The sequence below is a fragment of the Anas acuta genome, chromosome 10, assembly GCF_963932015.1.
Source record: "Anas acuta chromosome 10, bAnaAcu1.1, whole genome shotgun sequence".
NCBI lineage: Eukaryota > Metazoa > Chordata > Aves > Anseriformes > Anatidae > Anas > Anas acuta.
Window position 1 is genome coordinate 10,563,832 of NC_088988.1, and position 21,327 is coordinate 10,585,158.

The following is a 21,327-nucleotide window of genomic DNA, read 5'->3' on the forward strand; positions in this document are numbered from 1 at the left end:
CTATTTCAGACTTCCACTTTTGTATTGTATTCTTTGATAAAGATTCTTGTAGTGTGTAGACAGTGAAATCCTGGTGTAATGAAGTTTAGCGGCAGGATCTGCACTGACTTCAGTGGAATGAGGATTTTAACTACGAAGTACTGGCAGCTTCTATAATTCTGCATCTGTTCTTTTTTTAGCTTTGAAAAGCCAACATTTACCATCAAAGGGATTTGTGATCCTTCACTTACCTTGGACATGTTATACAAGGATGTTAGCTGTCTCTGATAGCACTGATGAATTTCTTGCCAGCTGCTTGAACATGTGTCTGATGAGTCATAGCCTGAAAAAGTAAATTCACGGCAGTGTGAGTAGTTTTACTTCTTGTAGCAGAAGACTCGTTACCTGGCAAAGTTACGCTGTCTTCAGCTCAGTCACATAAACAACTACTCACTCTTAAAAGAAAGTCCATAATGTTTGATGAAACAGCCAGGTTTACTTTTTTTAGAAAACGGAAATAAAGCTCAGGCAACAGCTGGATTATATGAAGCCTGTCTTAATTTATTTACTACTTTTTACTGCTAATTTGGGAGTACTGCAAAAGGTGACTACCGTTACTCTGCTGCACAGCTTCATATAAATTCCAACCATGAATATGTGATCAGTTGTCATATGGAAAAATAAACCCTCCTATCCCAGCATCAGCGATGATGGAAGGATGTTTACAACCTTCATTATTTCATTTTTAAAGCTCTTTAGAATGTTACTGAAAGTTGCTGTCTAGAGGAGATAGTTAATCCAATCATTTAGTGTGAAAGGTCTATAAATACGCTAGAAGTTCCTTCCTAGAACATAACTATACACATATAACAGTATAATATGTTGTTTTGCAAAATGTTTGTGCATAGTATCACGTTGTGTAGAGTAAACCTTGTCTGCAAGTGTGCTAGGAAGGAGCAAACCTGTAACTTCACCTCTATGTGACGTGTCTGTTTGGTGAACTGTCTGCACCAGAGCAAATGATGTTTTAGATGATATGTTTCATGAGCCAAATTTAGTTCTCTGTGCTATGCTCTCACTGTGTCAGAGTTTCTCCTTAGGTCCTCTGTCATTTGACATACTCTTTGCAGTTACTGGTTTCTGGGGCAATGAAAAATCAGTGTTTTTGACTTGTAAAACCAAAACATTTTTAGCAGAAAAGAATCTTCTATAACGCGTCTGCATATACATGTGTCCTTAAATGTAGGCTTTTCTTTTTCTGTGTGATTTATTTGTATGTTTTGTTTCGTTTCTCTTTAAATACTGTCATTTTGTGTAATTCTATAATCTGGTTTGGATTTGCAAGCATATAATGTCTTTAATATCCTTCAAAGAACTTGAATTGTGTTCTGCAGATTGCTTCTGCAGAAGGACAAAATCACAACATCTCTATTCTTTGAATAGCACCATTATCACTCTGTGTTAATGAAATGATTTCAGTATTACAACAAATGAGTTTTTGAAATCCATTCAGTATTACAGGGAATTGGATTGTAATTAGAGCATATTTCAAAAAGAATAAAAGGATCTATGATATGCTCTTAGCTCTTAAAGCACCTAATCCTATATTAATTGTGCTCTGGGCACATCTGCCCTTATGTGAAGGGGACTTAGACAGTAAGGATGAAAATATTTCAGTGCTTTTGAGGCCAAACAGCTCCTTCAACAGGAGTAATGTTCAAGAGCATGCAACTGCTCTGCTTCCCTTCTCCATCCCTTGTGTATTGCAGCGTTCTTTGTAGGTTGTCAGGGACTTCAGCTAATGTTACCTTGTGGAGTGGGATCTGTGTTGAATTTTTTATTTCCCTTGTTTGGGCAGGAGAAGATCACAGATTTGCACAACACAGCTGTACTGAAGCAAGACTTGTCCTCTCTGTCTTGTGGTAGTTTTGAATATATTGAATATATTGTTAATTACCATCTTTGTTTCTTTGCAGCCTTTTCCAACACTATTGCTATACTCGAGGTGGCATGCGCCATACTTCCTACACTTGCATCTGTGGCAGGTAAGTCGATGGTTTATACTGAGCTATTGCAATGTTTATTGTCTGTTTCCCACTGGATATTTGTAAAATTGTTCCTTTTTGGCATGTGATGTGTTTGTGAGTGCCAACAGAGTGAGTTTTGAACCGTTTCCTCTGCAGAAGCAAGAGAAAGGTGGCAAGTGTTGTGTCTTAAAGAAATAACCCCGTTACAGATTCTGCTACACTCAAGAGATTCCACAATGAGTGCTGTTGCTGCCAAGATTCCATTTATGCTCACATCTGCGCTACAATTGGCTTTTTTATTAAACAGTCTTATGAAGAAGGGCTTTAGAGCTATTCTCCATTGTTCACAAATACTTTCTTTGAAAAGTATTAGACCTTAAGTATTTCATATGGCTTTCGAACTTCTTTGAGAATGTTAGGATGCACTAAAACTAATTTTCAGGGGTGAATTTTTGAAGTTTTTTCTGCTCTCTTTCTTCTTGCTGAACATCTGGAGTTGAAGCTATTATATTTGAGAAAATAATATAAAAATTCTCCCTGCAATTGTAAAAATACACGCTTTTACTTCAAAGAATTTCAAGAGATTAGTGTAGGGTATGTGTCAAGGACAGCTATTTACTGTATGCAGAGATTAATCTTATGTAGTCACTGGAATAAATCTGATCAGAAATTTATGACAGATGAGGCATACGTGTTGGTATATATGCTGTACTTGTGGATCTACTGCTATGCACAAGCATTTGCCTGAATTAACATAGGTTTATTGTAAAAAATAATTTCTAAGATGATGACTATAGTATTATATTGCTTTGGGGGTAATGAGGACAATTAGCATCTCTGCTTCTTTCTGTGGTTTACTCAACTGGTTATTTGTAAATGCAATTTTTTCAATTTATATGCAAAATTGCACTATGAGTAGTTTTATGGCAAATTGTGCATCTAAATTGTTGGAAAAGTTTTCTGTTTTAAGTACCATCATATAACTTGAAAATTAATGTGACACTGCAGTGAGACTTCACCTCAGTTACAGGCTGAGATGGTAGAATCAAGTTGTCTCTGTATGGTTTTCCACAGTCATACGGGTTTCACATTTACTTACAGCAAACCAGAACCTGTGCTGCAGGATCTGATTTGGGTGCGGAAGCTAGAAACAGGGATGGCATTGCTAAACCTATAGAAAACCCTAGTGACCTTGAAATGCCTTGAAATCCAAACAGTATCCTGATTTGCTGGGATATGGCGTGTTATTGTTATTTAGCTGGGAGATGGTGTTGTATCCTACCGCTACTATCAAAAGTAGAGACAGACTGGATTTAAAAATAAATAAATAAATAGGCCTTTGTCAATAAATTGCTATATTCTGAATGATGCAGTAAGAATGAATAAAATTAACCATTTTAAGCTAGGACTTAATGAAATGAAAGTAGATCCATTCGATTAATTCAATTAGCATAATAATGGCAAAAGTAATGGGCGTTTTTAATTACTATGAAAATGTCATTGTAAATACTACACTTAACTACATTTGAGATTAAAAATAGCTTTTGCAATTAGGGTTTTTGAATAGTTATGTATTATTCTATTCATGTTGAGTTCTGTTGTTTTCCTAGCACTTAAAAGTGTGATATTTTGACAGGATCTTTCTTTCTACTTACAGGCCTGATAATAATTTCCATAGAAGACAATAATGTTTTTAATTAAAATATGTTTGCTATTTAGGTTTTAAGAAAGATGCTCACTAAACCAGAAAACAAGAGTAATCAATACTGTATTTCAGGTAGAAGTCACTTGGTATGCTTTGGGTGCATGCATTTATTGCAGTCTTGGTCCAGTGTTTGCACTCTTCAGGAGACAGTTATTGAATATTCGGTGTGACCAAGTGTGCTTCATGTATTCACTTCTATATATTCACTCTCCAATCAGTTGAGAATAACAACAAATGTGTTAGTGTTATTACTGGTCATCACCTAGCTGGGTTAGTCCTGCAGTTAGTTAGCAATGCTTTCTAACATTGTTAACTTGTAAGCAGTTTGAAGTGCAAACAGATGTTGCATAAGTGCAATTAAATAAGAATAGTACTGATAAATGTAATTGGATTATATTTAACATTAATTTCCAAAGTGTTGACTTCAAAGTAGCGTGTAAATGCTAATGAACTTCTTATTGCAGTGCCTTAGTGTACCAAGTAGCCATTTTTAGAGAGGAAAAGAAAGGTTAAGTTACACGCACAGTGCATCCTGTGACCCTACAATGGATGGCACCCACTGGTGACAAGGCACCAGTATCTCTGCAACCACCATGGAGGCTGTGGTCATCTGCTATCTGGTGTTGTACCATCTTAGGTGTAGGTTCAGATCTTCTAGATAGATGCCTCTAGGCAGATTACAGCTCTCACCAGATGATACCAGTGATTACAAATAATGCAGTCCAATAAAACATGTTTCTCTGTCTGAGGATCATCATAAATAAAGCTTTTTGGATAAGGTTAGGGTACTTACTGAATCCGTTTTTCCTTCTTTTTTCAATCCAACTTTAAAAAAATTAATCTCTTAGATGAAAAAGTGGAGAGAAGGATGTTAACGCTTCCCACTAGATTGACTCTATTATTTAAAGCCTGATGGAAATAGTTTGCTTGTTTAGTTCATGGTCTATTGGTTTTTCTTTAGATCTTAATGTAGAGCTAATAGCTGCACTTTTTCTTATGTTTGATACTCAGTTTAATCCTGTTCTTAAAATGTTGCTGACATCTTTCTTCTTTCTTTCTTCCGCTCCCTCATTTTGAGAGCTTTCTGATTTAAAGTGTTTTTTGGGGCCTGTTTTTTCCTTCCCTGGTAATCTGAATCTCTTCCTCCTGTTTGCATTCTCAGTGGTGTTAATTTGCAGCTTTTCTGCTGCTTCACGTAATTCTTTCTGCAACAAACATGTCTGGCACCAGTTAGAGGCAAATTATTAAAGGAATAAAAATAGATATGTAGAAAACTCTTGTAGTATTTTTCAGTTGGGCTGCCTGAAGGCAGGCACTGACATCCCCACGCGTGGTGGTTTTTGGAGGTGTGCTGGCCTCCAGGAAGGCAGCAGAGCTCCCGGTGGTCAGCACTTCCCCACAGCACCTCCTTTGAAACCCCAGCTTTGGCACTCTGACACGAGGCCTTTCAACTGTTACTCCTTGGGAAGAAAAGAAATATGTTTTACAGGAAGGCTTGTTGGCTTTGCCAGTGCCGGGGGTAGGGAGGGTGTTTTAATTGTTCTGAAGCCACCTTGAAAGTCAGACAATCATTACAAACTATTCCTGGTTAGCTGTAACGTTTACCTTGAGGGTACACTTCACTGCAGTGAAGTTTCTGTGGCCTTGCTCCTGAGGCATCTTCCCTGCCTCCATCTTGAGGCAGAGGTGAAGGCGCTTCCCCTGAGGGAGGTCTGACATGCACTGCCCGGCAGCAGCAGGCCGGAGGTGGCCACACAGGTGCAGTAACCCAGGCCAACCCTGCCTTTCTGAGGTGAGAGCTCCCCCCTGCCCTCCTACGGGGCTTCGGTTTGAGCCAGGGACCAGTCCTGGAGTTTACACTGTGGGTTTCTTTTGGTTGACAAACAACTGGGGGAGCTTTCAGGAGCAGGTCTCTTGTGCCTCAGTTGTTAACGGGCCTTCAGTCCATGGGGCCTGCCTAGAGCCAGCCTGAAGTAAACAGATCTCTCACCCCGATTGCCTCAGACAAAAACAGTGGAATGCATATGGTGTGGGTATCTGGTCTTCCACACCAGCTGCTTCTCTCTGTGGTACAATCCCATTTATGCTACAGAGCCAAGATTTGCATGAAAGATAGGGAGTTTCCAATGCCAAGAAAGATTGTGCTGCTTAATGCTTAAGTAACGGCGGAGAAAAACAGATTTTCATGCATCTTCTGTAACAGTTGGTGCCAAACCTTACAGAAATATTTTGTAAACTAAAACTTTTACGTTAAACTGTGCAAAGGAAATCCCTCATCGTTGTATTTGGAATGCCTATTGTTAAAAACATTCGTGCAGTACTCATATTTGAATATATGACTTGTTTATGCAGCTGGTATGATATATAACACTGAGAGTGCCAGCATATGATGATAAGTAAACAAGTTATCTGCAAATATGTTAGCATGAAGTCATGCCCTTAAGCCTCATGATAATTTTTTTTTAAGTTGATCATAAATGCATGCATATGCTATCTGCTTCTATTCCTTTATCCCTGTTTTTAGAAAGAGATAAGGAATAGTATATCTAGCTAAAATCCTGACAAACTGCAGTGGAGCATGTGTGTGGATGCCACTTAGGGGAATGTTTTATTTTTGTGTTTTTCCTTAAAAACCAAGCATATGGATTCACAGTGTCATGCATAGCACCAAGGTCATTCCAGTTGCTTCCAAGTGCTCCCTCCCTGTCTCCCGTGAATCATAGCTCTTTACCTAGGAAGCAGTTCCTCAGGCAGCACATGATGCTGCATCCTCTTGTCAGTGCTGATGGACTAAAGCAGAGGCAGCAGCTGTCTGTGCTGCTGTCAGCTGCCTGTGGAAGCAGAAGGCCAAGGCTGGAAACCCAGTTCTTGCCATACATGTAGCCTGACACAGAAGGTCTTTCCATGGATTTCACTCTGTTGTCCAGTTATAATTTTTTTCATGCAGAGCAAACTAAATTTGAAAGCGTCCTGGCATGGAAAGCTGCAATTGTGGCCAAAAGAAACTATTCCACAAATGCCCAGGAGACAGGAAATCTCAGAAGGAGGCTCACTTGTGTCTTCATCTTGTATGCAGGTTTTACAGGGCTGTTTTCAGTTATCTGCATGACAGAGTACGTTCTCAGCTCAGGCGGCCAGGAAGCAAAAAGCAGCCAGCTACTAGCCAGCTGTAAAAATGTGCTTACGCCATTGGACTAACATTACAAAGCAAATCTGTCACAGCCTTAATTCTGTGTGTGTTTTTTTAACTCTTTATTTAGCAATTTTAATTTTTCCTTTCAATGTTGTATAAGAAATACACTTCCTATCAGACAATCATTCCTACAATTCTGAAATGTTGTCCCTCGCTGCCTTAGTATGTACTGATTTCCTACTTGCTAAAGAATAGAGATAAAATGTTACTACTTTGAAATTACTGATATGATCCAGCCCTTTGGATTGAGAGCCTTTGGAGATTTAAGAAGGCATCTGCTTTCTCCTCCATAATCCTTGCTTATGGAATTGTTATATTTAAATGAATTAATGCTCAGTTATGTATCTAAATGATCACAAGGACTGTGAAGGTATCTTAAAAGTAAGCTCTTTCTGGATACAGTGCTTATTTACTGGGTTTGTAATTGCATGTATCAGAAGTCTAATATGAGATGTATGTCAGATGGCACATTGACGTCAGGTACAACAAGATTCACTGAAATTGAGCCTCTGATTCCTTCTACCTAAAATAGGAAGCTATTCTGCCATCATAACTGAAAGAATTAAATTTGAGCAGGATGACCAATACAGCTTTGATAGAGTGAGATAGACTGGCAAGTCATCTGGAGGGGTCAGAGTGATGCCACGGCAACCCTGTTCCAACACATGTATTTTTGGCTATGATATAATTTTTCTACCTTTGTGAAGAGAGAGAACATCTGTCTGAGGAGAACAGTAAAAGGTAGAGCTTGAGATCTTTACCTGTCTTTTAACTGACGTTTGCTAGACCTGGAGGAATAACAGTAGACAAGAGAGGGATGCCAAGACCAAATATAGGTCACTGAGTGGATCACGGAGCTTTAGAAGTGCAGAGCAAAGGTCCGTCCTTCTCTGGAGATGTTTTATTCCTGTGAATCAGCAGTTTAGTCTAAAGGGTTTTCAAGAATAAAAATCTTTTCTTTATAAGGTGATTTTAATAAGAGATGAAAATAGAGTGATGGGTTTTGTGCCAGATATTACTGCTGACATTACATATCACAAATGTTCCTCTAGCAGTGTGCAGTGAATTCATTCCAGCAGAGATCACACATAGCCATGCCAGAGGTGAACTGGAACTGTTTACTTGGACAGCTGATTTTTTCCAGCCCCAGTAACTTGTAAAGCGTTTCAAATACTTCAGATTTTTCTCCAGAGGAAACTTGTCTTTTATGCCTCAAAACATTTAACCTTATATAGGGAAATGTATCAATAATTAAAAAAAAAATCCAGAATGAAATAAATAGGTACAGCTTGAAAAATTACACTTACATAATTGCTTCCTTGACACTTTCATGGATTTGCAAAGTATTTCTATGAACTGTGCCGAGTTCCTTCTGCAGAAAGGTCACATCTTGCAGCCAGAATAGTAAAACGCCCGTTCTGTACCTATTTCAGCTGAGTGAGATGCAGAATGTTATATCAGCCCATGACTTGGCAGATTCTATGGCAGTATTCACAGACTGCAACATTTCATGCTTAATATACAAAGGCACTGATGTTTACACGTTTACAGTGTCACATTTACAATGTTCCTTCTCATGTTGAGTGTTTTAATGTTTCTTCTTGCATTAATTATGCTGCATTTTCTTTTTACCTAGTGGGGAGAACTCATCTGTTCTACACTATGGGCATGCTGGAGCCCCAAATGATAAGACTATTGAAGATGGAGACTTGTGGTAAGTAAAGGTTTAGAGCTTGTCTGATGTTTTTGTTTCAATATATGTACTCTTGGACTTAATTAGTAAAATGATGGCTGCATAAGGAGAAAAGGTCTAATCTTTAAAACAACATGTAATTTTGCATGCCAGGCTATTCTGGTTTCTTCCAAAGGTTCTGTATACCTTTATCCCCAGTAGAAGGGGAATGGGATATTGTTTTCAAACTGCTCTGTTCCAAAGGCACATTAGAATATAGTTTAAGAAGTGACTGTAATTTAAATAAGGACAGTTGCAAAAATTGGAATCTAATTTTGCTTTTGAAATTCAGATCCAAACATTAGCTCTGATGGTTGGGGGTTGAGAGGGTGTTCACTACTTTTAAGAAAAATGGCATAAAATTGTAATATAGATGATATATTCCAAGTGCCTTCATGCACCCAGACACCCTAGCCTGAAAGTGGACTTTTTGAACATGAGAGGTGATCAAACTCAGCTCAGTTCAGGTTAGGTCAGGGTGCTTCTAGTCCTGTATTGTGCCAAAAAAATAAAATAAAATAAAAAAATAAATCCTTAGAATTTAACATTGCAAGAATATGATTGCAAATACCACACATTTCTCTGCACTTGTATTACATTCCACATGCTTTGTAGTATCGCTGCAGATAAAAGCAGTGTGAATAAAATCACCAAAGACGTTAGTATAAATTTCAAGACAAACCTAATTGTGTGGTGTGTAGCAGAGCAGAATATAGCTTTTGTACTTCACCTCTGAGGACTTTGATCAAAAAACCTACATTTGTAAAAGGACAAAACTAGTTCCGGAGGAGTTAATCACAGATATTTAGTGGAGGATATGTATTAGATTACTTTTGTAGCATGTGCAAAGAGACTGCAGGTATGTATTTTCACAGTTGGATGTAAAGATGTGGAGGAAAGCAAATGAGTATTATCATAGGCTCAGAAGCTGTTGTGGGAAATAAATTGGTTCTCAGGGTTCTCAAAAGTTTTTTTAAAAAGCTGGTACATCTACAGAGACTGCAGAGTGCACTTAATTACAGATATGTTTCTTTTTAATACTGTAAAAAACCTTTAAAAGCTTCTTGTACAATAGTTTATGTATTATATTCATCTGTGGTGAATAGTTTACTCAACCAATCAAATACTAATACTAATTTATTGCAGTATAATAGCTTTGACTTATTGATCACATTGTGTTTGGATAGGTAATAATCTATGAGGTTTCTTTTGAACAGGTAGGGCACACCAACGTGCTTCTGTATTGACTGTGGCATTTGATTATGTTTGCAAAAAAAAGACAGCATGTAGCCTAAAGGAAATCACAGCTTATGTTACTGAGAGAAGATACACCACAATGTATTACAATGTCCTGTACTTAAAATTAAGACATTTAAACAGTGAGGGGGATAATATTGCTGGGAGAACTCAGAGCTGAAGTATATAAATAGAAGCTCTTGCGGGCAGCAGCTCTACATCATAGCCATCTCAACAAAGAAAGCAAGGATTAACCCAGTTTGAAATACCCTCTTCCTGAAATGGTCCAGCCTCACGTCTTGATCAGATCAAGTTTGTTAGGTGTAGATTGGATCTTAGCGAATAGGTGCTCAGATCAGCTTGACCTAATCATCTCTTTCCTAGTGGAAGAACAGAATGACAAGGTTAGCCTGGTTGTGCTCACTGGGGTACAAGATAAGCCTCGTGCTCACTGGCTGGTCTCCAGCACTGTGCTGTGTTAACCCTGGCTTGGTCTAGCTCTGTCTGAGCAGCTGCTGATATCATGAGTAGTTTGGGACCCAGCTCTTAGCAAGTGTCTTGAGTAAGTTTTGTTCCCTTCCCACCAGTCCCTTTCAGGAGCGCTTTCTCTGAGTGCACAAGCGCCTGCCCAGGCTGTGTCTCTGCCCCTTCCTCTTGCCTTGCCTCATAGGCATGTGGAAGCTCCATGCTCCACACATGGTTTTATTAGCATTTTTCTCAAGTGCATGTAAAGAAGTTGAAAAAAAAAATAAATAATTGCATTTTTATGAAGACTATTTAAAAATATACTGATTTTCCACAGTTTAAAGAAGCCATGCTAACTTACTTCAGTAGAATACAAATTATCACAAGGAACTTCCTGGGTGATTATACTGTGTGCTTTTACAAATTTACAATTTGGGTGTAGGCGTGCCTATAGTGCATACAGAATAGGTTGTTAAAATGACAGCATGCTGATTTGCATGTATATGTTAAGAGTTCATGTGTTTGACTCTCAATTAAGCTTTTGAACAGCTACTGGGAGCCCTCTGTTGGATAGTTTTAGTCTCTTCCCTGAACATAAGGAAAAGCAATTTCTCTTTTGGTGAAAAAGAAGCGTTTAAAGGGTTATTTCTGTTTCTGCCAGTAATTTGGGTATAAATCTAATGTAACAACTCCATAGAATAATGGAATAATAGAATCAGAAGATTTGGTACTCGGTGTGGTTTTTATTAAATTATTCAGTAGAATTTCAAGTCTTTTTCTTGAAATGATTTAGTTGATATGAAAAACATTCAAGAGTTTTGCAGAAATGTGCAGCTTGGGTTTCTTATGTGCTAAGTAGTACAATGCAGTAGCTGTCAGTAAATACATCAACAAAGCACCTGAATATTAGAAAAAATAGATTTGTAAGACTAATGTTTTGCTTCTTTCAAACCCTTGACTGCATGCTTTGTTTGCTCTTTGAAGAATATTAGTTACAAGGATTTGCTGGTATCAACAAGAGATCATAGGCAAAAATACTTGGTGTATTGCAATTTTTTAAAAATTATTTTTAGACTGTTACTCAGACCTCTCATTTAAAAAATGTCACATCTAGAACACTGATTTTATTACTTTCATTTTTGATAATTAATCTACATGAAGTGGGTTTATTTCTGTAAGAAACTGGTATAGAATTAAATTGCCAATATGGCATAATAATCCACATTTTTATAGGTGCAGCTTCTGTGCTAGAAGACCTCAGTACAAGACAGGGACTGTAAAGAGAATTTCTGGCACTTTTTAATATGGACTGTCTTGCTAAGCAGGGCTGTCACTTTCAGCCTATTAAATATTAAAAATGAAATAGCTAACACAAAGAATTACAATTGACATATAAATCAGTATTTTAGGGTTTCAGTATTCAATAGGCATGTGCAAAGCACTGAACCGATATTAAATGTAAATATTGCAATTATGGCAAGTCAGTGTTTTACATAAATAATTCATGTCGTATAACATTTATGTAGTGGACATGTAAATGAATATGGTCAATGTGATCTAAAACAAACACTTTTCCTAAGCAAGCATCTATTATCTCCGTGGTCAGAGGTCATGCAGATAAATTGCTAGGCTGAGCACCCTTGTGAATCACAGTGCTGTGCACTCTGCCCGTTCACTTGGTATTACATTTAAATAAACTCTTCTGCTCAAAATGTTAAAAATCACTATTACAGATGTCTACAGTACTGTCATGGCCAGGCTAACATACAAATACTGATTTTCTTCTGTCATCTTAAGCCTGTGACAGCTCAGATAGAAACCGAGCCCAAGACTGAGGTTTACTGCATTATCTCAAGGTGTTGCATTATTCATTGCGTGCTAAGACGCTTGCTGTTTCTGTGGTGAGGCTGTGGCTATGTTTTGTAATTTGGAAAGTGGAGCCATAAGCAGTTCTAGTTTACAATCTCCTGTCCTGTTCACAAGAGGCCTCCATCAGGGTCAGAGTTGGGAAGTAACCACAACCTATTTTTCAGTGTTTTTCGGAGCCCCACCGCCCATACCAACACAGTTTGGATAACGAAAGGTCTTTCAAAGTTTAGCGGGAAGATTTGACTCCTTGCCATGCACAAATCTGGTGCAAATAAGCACCTAGGGTCCTGTCAAGTGGTGTTCCTGGTGTTACGCCTGCTTCCTGGGCCAGTTTCTCTCAAGCTCTCCTTTTGCAGCTATTTGCGTTTGTTCAGACTAGAGGAAGGGATTGGTTCAGTGGTTGGAGAGCCCTCATGGGATGCAGGAGTCTCTGGTCTCAGCTCTTCTCAGATTGATCTCAGAGAGCAGGTGGAAGTTAGGACTTGACCCTGGGAAGTACCTTTCATGAAAAATTCAGTAGAAGCCACAGAGTTTCTGCGAAAAGCTTCAGTCTCAACAAATCAGCATCTTCTGAAAATCTGCTTCCTTAAAGAAGATGGAAACAAAGCCCGTTGGGACCTTCCTTCTGCCCTGCCAGATGTTGCCATGTGGAGCCACACCATAGCTGTGAGGAAAGGAGAAAATTGGCCATCGGGACAGGTGGGGTGCAGCCTGGGAAGTGTGGGGCCAGACAAACATCTGTCCTCACCTTTGTGGTTCGTTGCTTTGTTGTAGGAACCCTCAGATGAAAGTGTCTACATTACATTTTGATTCTGAGAAGGCATTCAGGAAAATGATAGTTTATTGCATTCACTTCGCTGCCTCGCGGTTCGTGCCACCTGCCTTTGTTGATTCCTGGCATTGCCGCGGTGCTGAAGGCATGTCAGGAGTTGATTGTGTTACTGCGATTGATCAGCAGGGCTCCTGCAACATTTGACGAATACAAAATGCTTCTATGATCTTAAAATAAAGATTGATCCTTCATGATGAAGCTCTCGCTTAAATAACAGAAATGTGAGAAAATAAGCCTGACCCCAGATGTCACTGAAATAGATACGGCTATTACCTGAGATGGCTTTCTGCACATGTCCTGAGTTGCAGGTCTTTGTCTTTCATGGCTTCTGACAAATTTCTCTCAGGGAAAATTCAGCACTTATTAAACCAACTTTTGTCGGCAAGTTTACTGACCTTTTAGCACTTGATGGCATTTTTTGTTGATTAGTTGGTCCATTCTTTGCAAAATGCTGAATATAACTGTATATTCTGAAGCACTTGGCATGTTTACCACTTTGAAATACCCTCCTAAGTCAGGATCTTAAGGAAGATCTCCCTGCTGCCTGGTACAGTCCTGTCCACGCAGGCCCTGGGCTGCGTCAGCAGGTCCCCAGCTCATGAAGTACTGCTCATGAAGTACAGCAGACCTGAGAGAGAAATACCATTAACCTTGTATTCACAGTGTGTATTCACATCTCTTTATAAAATAAAACTACCTTTAAAAGTTTCAGCAGAAACAGGTTGGATCGTCAAATTGTGTCTTTCAATTTATTTGACTGTTTCTTTAAATGCTCTCAGATTTAAGCTCACTGATTGTAATGAAAGCATTGGAAAGAATAGGGTATCTTTGGTGGAGCAGGATATTTCCTGCTGCAAAGGTTCACAGCTATTTAGGTGACCCACCAGTGATGTTAGGAAAACAAGTTTTACTTGCAAGTAGTTTTATTGCATTTCAGTACCAGAATTTAAGCGCTAGAAAAGTTTTATTAATGCCACAAAACCTGTTTTACATTCTGTTACAGAAGTGCAATCATAACCTAATGCATCTATGTGAGATGTTTCAAATGTGTCTTGGCTGTATTGACAGGTATTTTTATTTGCTTAGTCAAATAGTGGAGCTGGGCATGTGGAAGGCAATCTAGTATTGCAAAAAGATTTTACTGGAATAATTTATCTCTGAGGTATATTTCTTTCCTTGGTAATGCCAGCTAAATAATAAAAGGGATAATATTGACACCAGGGGGCACTAAAATAAATGTTCTCTGGAAGGAATTAAGTATTGACCCATGGTTTGATGCTGGCAATGTTTTTGATATCATACCAGAGCAAAGGCTCAGCACCAACCAGGAGCATTGTCTCTGCATGTAATGTACATTCCACTTATGTTGTGCTAAATTTGTGTTTGCTTCCTTCTATTTGACACTTATACGTGCCTTTTTATAAATATGTTAATATTATAATTTCTGGTGCTCTCAGAAGATCCTGTTTTAACTTCTAGTGCTCCTCCTCTTGTCATTTCAGAAGCTTTGTTATAGGGAGCTTGACTGCATGTATAAGCATTTAAGACAGATTTTTCTGGGTGAAACAGGAAAGATACTAAGTTTTCAGGGGTCTTTATTGTTTAATTACTCTAAAGATATGAAAGACCATTTTTAGATCTTCTGGAGTTGTCGATCACTCTGAGGTGTACAAAGAACATTGCAAAAGAGTTGCTTGTTACAAGAACTGGTCAAATCTAGTTGTCCATGTTTATTCATAAAGGCAAGGTCTTCTGTTCACTAAAATATGCTACTTTTCTAATTTTACCTCTTTTTCATCTGAAAGCATAGTACAGAGGTTTCTAGAATCAAAAGAGCTGTCATTTTCTATATAAGCTGTGTGCATACATCTTTTACATATGCACACAATATGCATACGCAGTATATATGTTATATATTTCCTTGAAACTATCAGTATATTTCCCTTAGTATTATAGAGTTTTATTTGTAGAAAAATGCATTGTTCATTTTTCTGCAGTAATGAGTAAGCGTGTAACATGAGAGGACTTTTTGTGAGTACTGGAGCTATGTTTTAAGAAAATATCGAGAAGACTTTAAACTACTCGATTAAAAGATAGGTTAGCTTTAAAAAAGGTATACTGCACACAGAGAAGTTTGTTGTGACTCTTTTCCAAATGGAATTTACATTGTTTTACAAAGTTTTATGGTATTAGTGCCAACCTATAAACCAAACTGCATTTGTCCAGGTGGGGGCAATGTTGCATTAAAAAGCAGGAACTGACCAATCTTTTTGCATCAGATAATAGAAGTCCTCCCTTTTCCACCCCCAAGTACTTCATTGTCTGCTATTAAAACAATTTATCCTACGGAACAAAATATTGTATTTATTACTTCTTGAAAGCACTGCTTTTAAGATCCCAGGATATTAATGTGTCAGATGTAAATGCTCATCTATTTTATGTGGGTGAGGCTAGTATTTTCATTTGCCCTTGTACATTTTTTATGCATTTTGAAGTTTGGTAATATAATAATATGCAAAAATTATGGTTAGCTTTAACCTTTCAGTCTGCAGTTTTGAAACAACTTGTTAGTTATGGTTTTGTTTCTAATAATAATACAAAGTACATTGCTACTACTTACTGGTTGATTGCAAAATCAACTGGCTATCCATTTCTGAAATAATTCCTTTGGCCTGATTCATCTGGTTTGAGTAACATTTACTATTTTCATCAAGTGTAGGTATTTTTCTTCCTGTTGTGCTTATAGACTATATTAATTTTATGCTAATCTACAAAAATTGATTTGATTAAATATAGAAAAGTATATTTGCTAGAATTGTCAATAGTATTCCTCTAATAGATTGTGTGTTCTGGATAATTCAGGGCTTTGGGGTTGCCTGCTGTTACAGATGTATAAGCCTTTTAGCCAAAGGAGAGATCACTAAGTAATAACATGTTTGCTATAACAAATTTTAGCTTTCTTTTAAGCACCATGTTATGGCCTGCTTCTTAATTTGATGGTCTTCATACGTTGTAGTGCATATGATATTTTTTTAATTATCACCTGCAAATGAGATTCATCTTTCATATTTTTAGATTAACATTCTCAACAGAGCCTCAAGAAACCTGAGGGCATGAAGTTGCTTTGGCTGTTGCTGGACTGACTTGGCTAGTGTTGCTTAAATAAAACAAGTGGGGTACAGTTTAGTATTTTTAAATAGCTGTTGATTTAATATTGATCATTCACAACTGCCATTTAGTTTAATCCATCTTTTGTGATGGTCTTTGTTAACACAGATACACATATAGGATTTAAAAAATACTCCTACACATGTTGCTTGTCTTGGACAGATTTCAGTAGCAAAGTCTTTCTTACTGTTCTTGGTGTGGGGAACTCAATCATATAGGTCAGAATACAATTGTAGAGGGAGTCTTAAACTAATATATGGCTCCAAGTGAAGGTGCCATTAATCTCCAGCACACCTTTTGTGTTTCCCCCATGAACCAGGTGTAATTCCCAGACCCTGCATTCTGGGCAATGTTGGGTCTTTTCCCTTGTGTCTGGTCAGGGAGCCCCTTGTTATTGCTGTGGTGGAGGCATGACTCTGAGCCAAGGCCTCGCAAGGAGTCTTTCTGGTATAGTACTGCTCCACTTTTTGGCTGAGCCAATTTAGGTCTTTAAAGCAAGAATATTTCTAATTTAAATTGTACATTGCCATATACTGTACTTCCAGCTTGAGGTGCTGCTAAGAACAGTAGTGTTTTTGTTTTGTTGTTGTTTTTCTGAATAGAAAAAAAAAATGTTCTTACTGGCAAAACAGCAGACTCATCTAGGGATGGGCAGCATCAGCTTCCTTTTCTGAAGAACTATTTGCTGTCTTCATTACTGCACACTTGGCTTGAACATTTGGACCTTCTCTCCGGGAAAGGGCTAGGAACTCTTCTTTTGCCTTCGGTTGGCGTCTTCTGTACAGCATTCTGAACCCCCTGTCTTTTGAAAAGTGGTAATTTAGAGGTTGCTTGAACAATCCCAAGAACAACTACAGGAAGTCAAAACAAAAACAAACAAACAAACAAAAAGTCCCACTCAAAAAAAAAAAATCCTACATGAACTGGTACCATTAGTCATTGTGTCAGTTTTCATTGTGGAAAAATTTGGAAGCTTTAACCTTTTGCTGGCAGGACTGTGTGTGTGTAAGCATGCACACATAAGAGAATTTGATAGTATTTACAGTGAAAATCAATGAGTAGAGGTCTGACACTTCACCTACTCCTGTAATCTCCAGTGGTTGTTTGCCCAGGTCAGAGTGTCCAAAAAGGGCTGCTGAAAGCTAAGGCTCCCAAGTCCAAATGTTAGCACCTAAGAATGGTGGCCTGAATCAGAAATATCAAACTTCTGCCATTCAGCTTCAGTAGGTACCTTCCACTTCTAGACATCTAGAAATTGAATGTATGAGTTAATTGCAAAATTTTGGTAACTTAAAAAAGCAGCTGTTCCTATCCTGTGCTGGTATCTCATACTCTGGTGAGGAGCTGATGAGGTTTGTTCTTGTCAGTGTGACTGGGAAGTGTGCAGCTGCCAGTACAGGTTTCTCCTTGCACATTTCCTTCTCTTCCCTGCAGCTCTGACATCCTTGCTCCTTGTTTGAGCAAGTCAGCCAGATACTGCGTTCTCAGTATGGAGCTCATGGCAGCTGGCCAAAGTGTCACGTTTGCAGCCATCTCTGTTTTAGGTTGACATTTCAGCAAAGAATTCTTTGCTAAAGAGAGTACTGTCACTTACTAAATATGCCAATTAAAAATGGATAATAGTTACGATAAGGAAACCAGGAAAAGACATTCATTCAGCAAAAAGCCGATCCAGTTGTCAGAACTTTACCTGTCAGTTTGCCTGATCTTTGGCATATTGCCTGCATGGGTCTAGCAGAAGTGTGAAGCAGGCAGTAGAGACACTGCGCCTGCTGTGTCTTACAAAGCCTCGAGTGCTGCCTCACCCTTCTCCTAACCTGGCAATGCTAGCTTCAGGTTCCCAATCTCTTTTTTGTATGCTTCTTTCTATACTGGGGACATCCATCTGCTTACTAGAAGCAATGGGAGATGGCTCTCAGGGGTGAATTTAGCCATGAACAAGGTAATCAAAAGGTTTTTGTTTGTTTGTTTGTTTGTTTGTTTTTTGGCTCTTTGCTCTGGCAAACATTTTTAAAGCGACATTGATGCAAACTGCATGGGGGTGAAAGAGGGACGATCCTTGATCATGGAAATTGGTTTATTTAGTGCAGAAGCATAAGGCAGTTGTCTTCAGTTTCTTCCACAGACAAATATTGCAAGCAAGGAATTCCTTCTCAACCTGCTTATGAAAAGAATCAGAAGTAGTACAGAAAATCTTACAATGTGGGTGTTTACTGAGCCAACTCCTACGTCCAGCTCATTCAGTGAATTCAGTGACATTTAGATTTCATATCCTCTGAGATAAATGGATCTGAAATTCTTCTGCTTGGCTCATATTACTGAGTGAGATGACACTCCCATGTGGTGTTGTTGGTTTAGGAAACCATTTTTTCTCTGCAATACAGATGGAGCAGCAGAGCAGGAGGGCGCACCTTCCCCAGCGACCTCAGGGTATAACCATGGCACACCCACGTGCAGCTGCACATCTCTGCATCAAGCTGCTGCACCGCTTCTGTGAGCTGCCGTTTCTGTCTGTTGTAGTGAGAGGACGCCCTAGTCAGGGCACGAACACCCAGAAAAGGTTTTTTGTTTGATTGCTCTTTTTCTTGTTCTTTTTGATAACCCAAACTTGTGTTTGTTCTTGCCACAGCCACTGAGGATCCTGAAGTTGGCATCATGGGCATACAGTCTCCTCTCCTTCAAAATTCAGTGAAGACAGATCTTTTTGTTTTAGCCTTTCCTTTTTGGAGCAAAGCTTAATTGCATATCTTGTCATCTCTCTGAGAGAAGGTTGAGACAAGCCTCCCATTAGCTGTAATAGTCTGGGAAAGCCTTTAGTGAGACAGTGCTACAAAAGGAACAAATATGGGAAACCCATGGAGAAGGTGGACATGAAGAGACGGTTGAGGACAAGTGAAAATATGAGCCATATATAAATCACAGCAAAATGTGTGTAACAGAATAGTTGCGCTGGCATTTTGTGTCTCTAATTGCATTACCTGTGTGGGCTCCACGATCTTCTCTTGAACACGAGACTTGCACAAAGAGTGATGTTTTCTTGTGACTATCCAGAGCCCAATTTCCTACACACAAAATATTCTCTAACATTTTTCCAAGGTTGCTCTAAGCTGCAGGGGTGTTGCCAACAAAAAGCTGGCCTTACAATCAGCAAGCCAAGTCTGGCTTCGGGACAGAGCCAGTACAGGCTCTCTCTGTACCATGTCAGATGGAATCTGGACAGAGCAGAGCACCTCTTCCAAAAAAACTTCCTGAGCATGGTAGGACTTTACCCTATTCTGTTCCAGCTCTGTACTGAGTTTTGTGATGTTATCTTACACAGGGTTGTTTTTTTTTTTTTTTTTAAATTGGTAATACTTGGCTAGTCATGATACAAGTGGATGAAAAAGTGTGTGTCACTTAAACTCTCCATTTTCTTACTTCTGCTATCATTTACTATAATTTATTCTTGTAGTTGGCTATTAAAACACCCTATTTCCAAATCACCTGGCACATTTCCAAAGATGTATCTCATAGAAATACTGATACCTATTTCCCTCAAGCTTGAAATTGCCTTGAAGTGTTTAACCAAACAGTCAGATTTTGTTAGTGTGTGACTACTTCAAGATTTAATTGCTCATGAAGTCTAAAGCACAAAGCGTGCTCTCTGCGAACTCGGAGCAGAGTGTGATGAGTTCATACAGAATAAAATCTCCAGCTGGGGATAACTTGCTTGTATTGCAGTAAGAGGAAGAAAAGATTGTGTGTACATTTGTTCCTGTTGTCCTGGAACAGGGCTGGCACCAGTTCATCTGCATGGTGCTCATCAGCATCTTGGTTGATAATGGCTCAGAACCCTAAAACCTCAGTAAACGTAGCTGAGTAAAGTGCATCGGGAGTCATTGCTGTGCACCTTTAACCTGAGGGACGAGGAGGGCATAGTACGACATGGTGGTATCAGCTTTCTAATTGCTGGTCCAGGAGCCTGCCTGGGGGAAGGGGGGGGTTGTTCTGAGAGCAGGCAGGTGGGGGTCTGTGCACCCCGCTGCATGGGGGGGTCCCTGGGGGTCTCAGGCAGTGGTGGCTCTGCGGCTTTAACCGAGGGAGATGAATTTGTTTTTATAACTCTCCTGAGGAGACCCAATTCTGACTGTGCACGCAGAGCATCTCTCTAGAGCAGCAAGGTGACAGTTTTACGGATTAGGTTAAAGTAGCTGTAGGCTTCCCAAGAAATGCCTGCGAGAGCTTGTTGTTGGGTTGGATTGGTGGTTGGATCACTAGCGATTCATGCACATGGCTCAGATACCCCAAATAAAGTATTCCTTCCCATTGTGATATTGGCCATAATTTGCTTCATTGCCTGGCAGTTTCAAATTATTTGACAATAAAAATGTCAGCAAGCCTATAAAAGTTAAAAACATGCTTAGAAGAAGATGATGCTTTACTTTGGAAAAAAAAAAAAATGTATACAGTGACTTTATAAAGAAAAGAACCACAGTTTTCCAATCTAAAGTGTTACACATAGTGTTTTGTGATGCTTCCCAATCAGAGGTTTGGAAAGCTGAAAGTAGTATCAAAACACCTATTATTTTTCTGGGCTTTACAGCCAAAAACGTAACTATAAATTTGCATTTTGTGGTGCCAATGTTCTGTGAAGCTCATCTGTGTTGTTTCATAGTGACTTCAAGGGGAACGTGCAGAGAGCTGTTGTGCATAGTGTCATGTAGCATTTATAGTACAGCGGTGACTTACAAGCCTGTATTCTCCTTAAAAATCAACAGGAATTAAGCAGCCTTGAAATATTATCTTCTCTCTGCCGGCCTGGGTAGCTGCAGTGGGGAGCAGAACCCAGGTCCCTGGGGCGAGGAGGAGCCACTGCTGGTGGCCCCAGGCCCTCCTGGGCAAGGCTGAAATGCTCCTGACAGAGGAAGCAGGATCGGCCGCTTCTTTTTATCATCGGTGCCTGTCAGGTTGCAGGGTTGTGGCATGGGATGCGTGTTCCTGCTTCTTCTTGACTTCGTACTGGTTTATGTACAAAATGATTTTAAGTTGTGGTGTCAGGCTTTTTGCCTGTGAGAGGAATGAGACGCAATTAGTCATTTTTGAAAGTTAATTCTAAAACAGATGCAGAAGGCAACTTTTTTA

At 39.0% G+C, this 21,327-nt stretch overlaps 1 protein-coding gene across 3 annotated transcripts in view; it reads left to right on the forward strand.

Annotated features, from left to right (window-relative positions):
• The window catches only part of PEPD (peptidase D), a 133,196-nt gene that overhangs the window by 71,651 nt on the left and 40,218 nt on the right, over positions 1-21,327 (forward strand). For all 3 annotated transcript variants that reach the window (XM_068693766.1, XM_068693767.1, XM_068693768.1), the window contains 2 exons: positions 1,956-2,024; positions 8,541-8,618. In XM_068693766.1, coding sequence (XP_068549867.1) covers positions 1,956-2,024; positions 8,541-8,618 — 147 coding nt within the window. The remainder of the gene's footprint in view (positions 1-1,955; positions 2,025-8,540; positions 8,619-21,327) is intronic.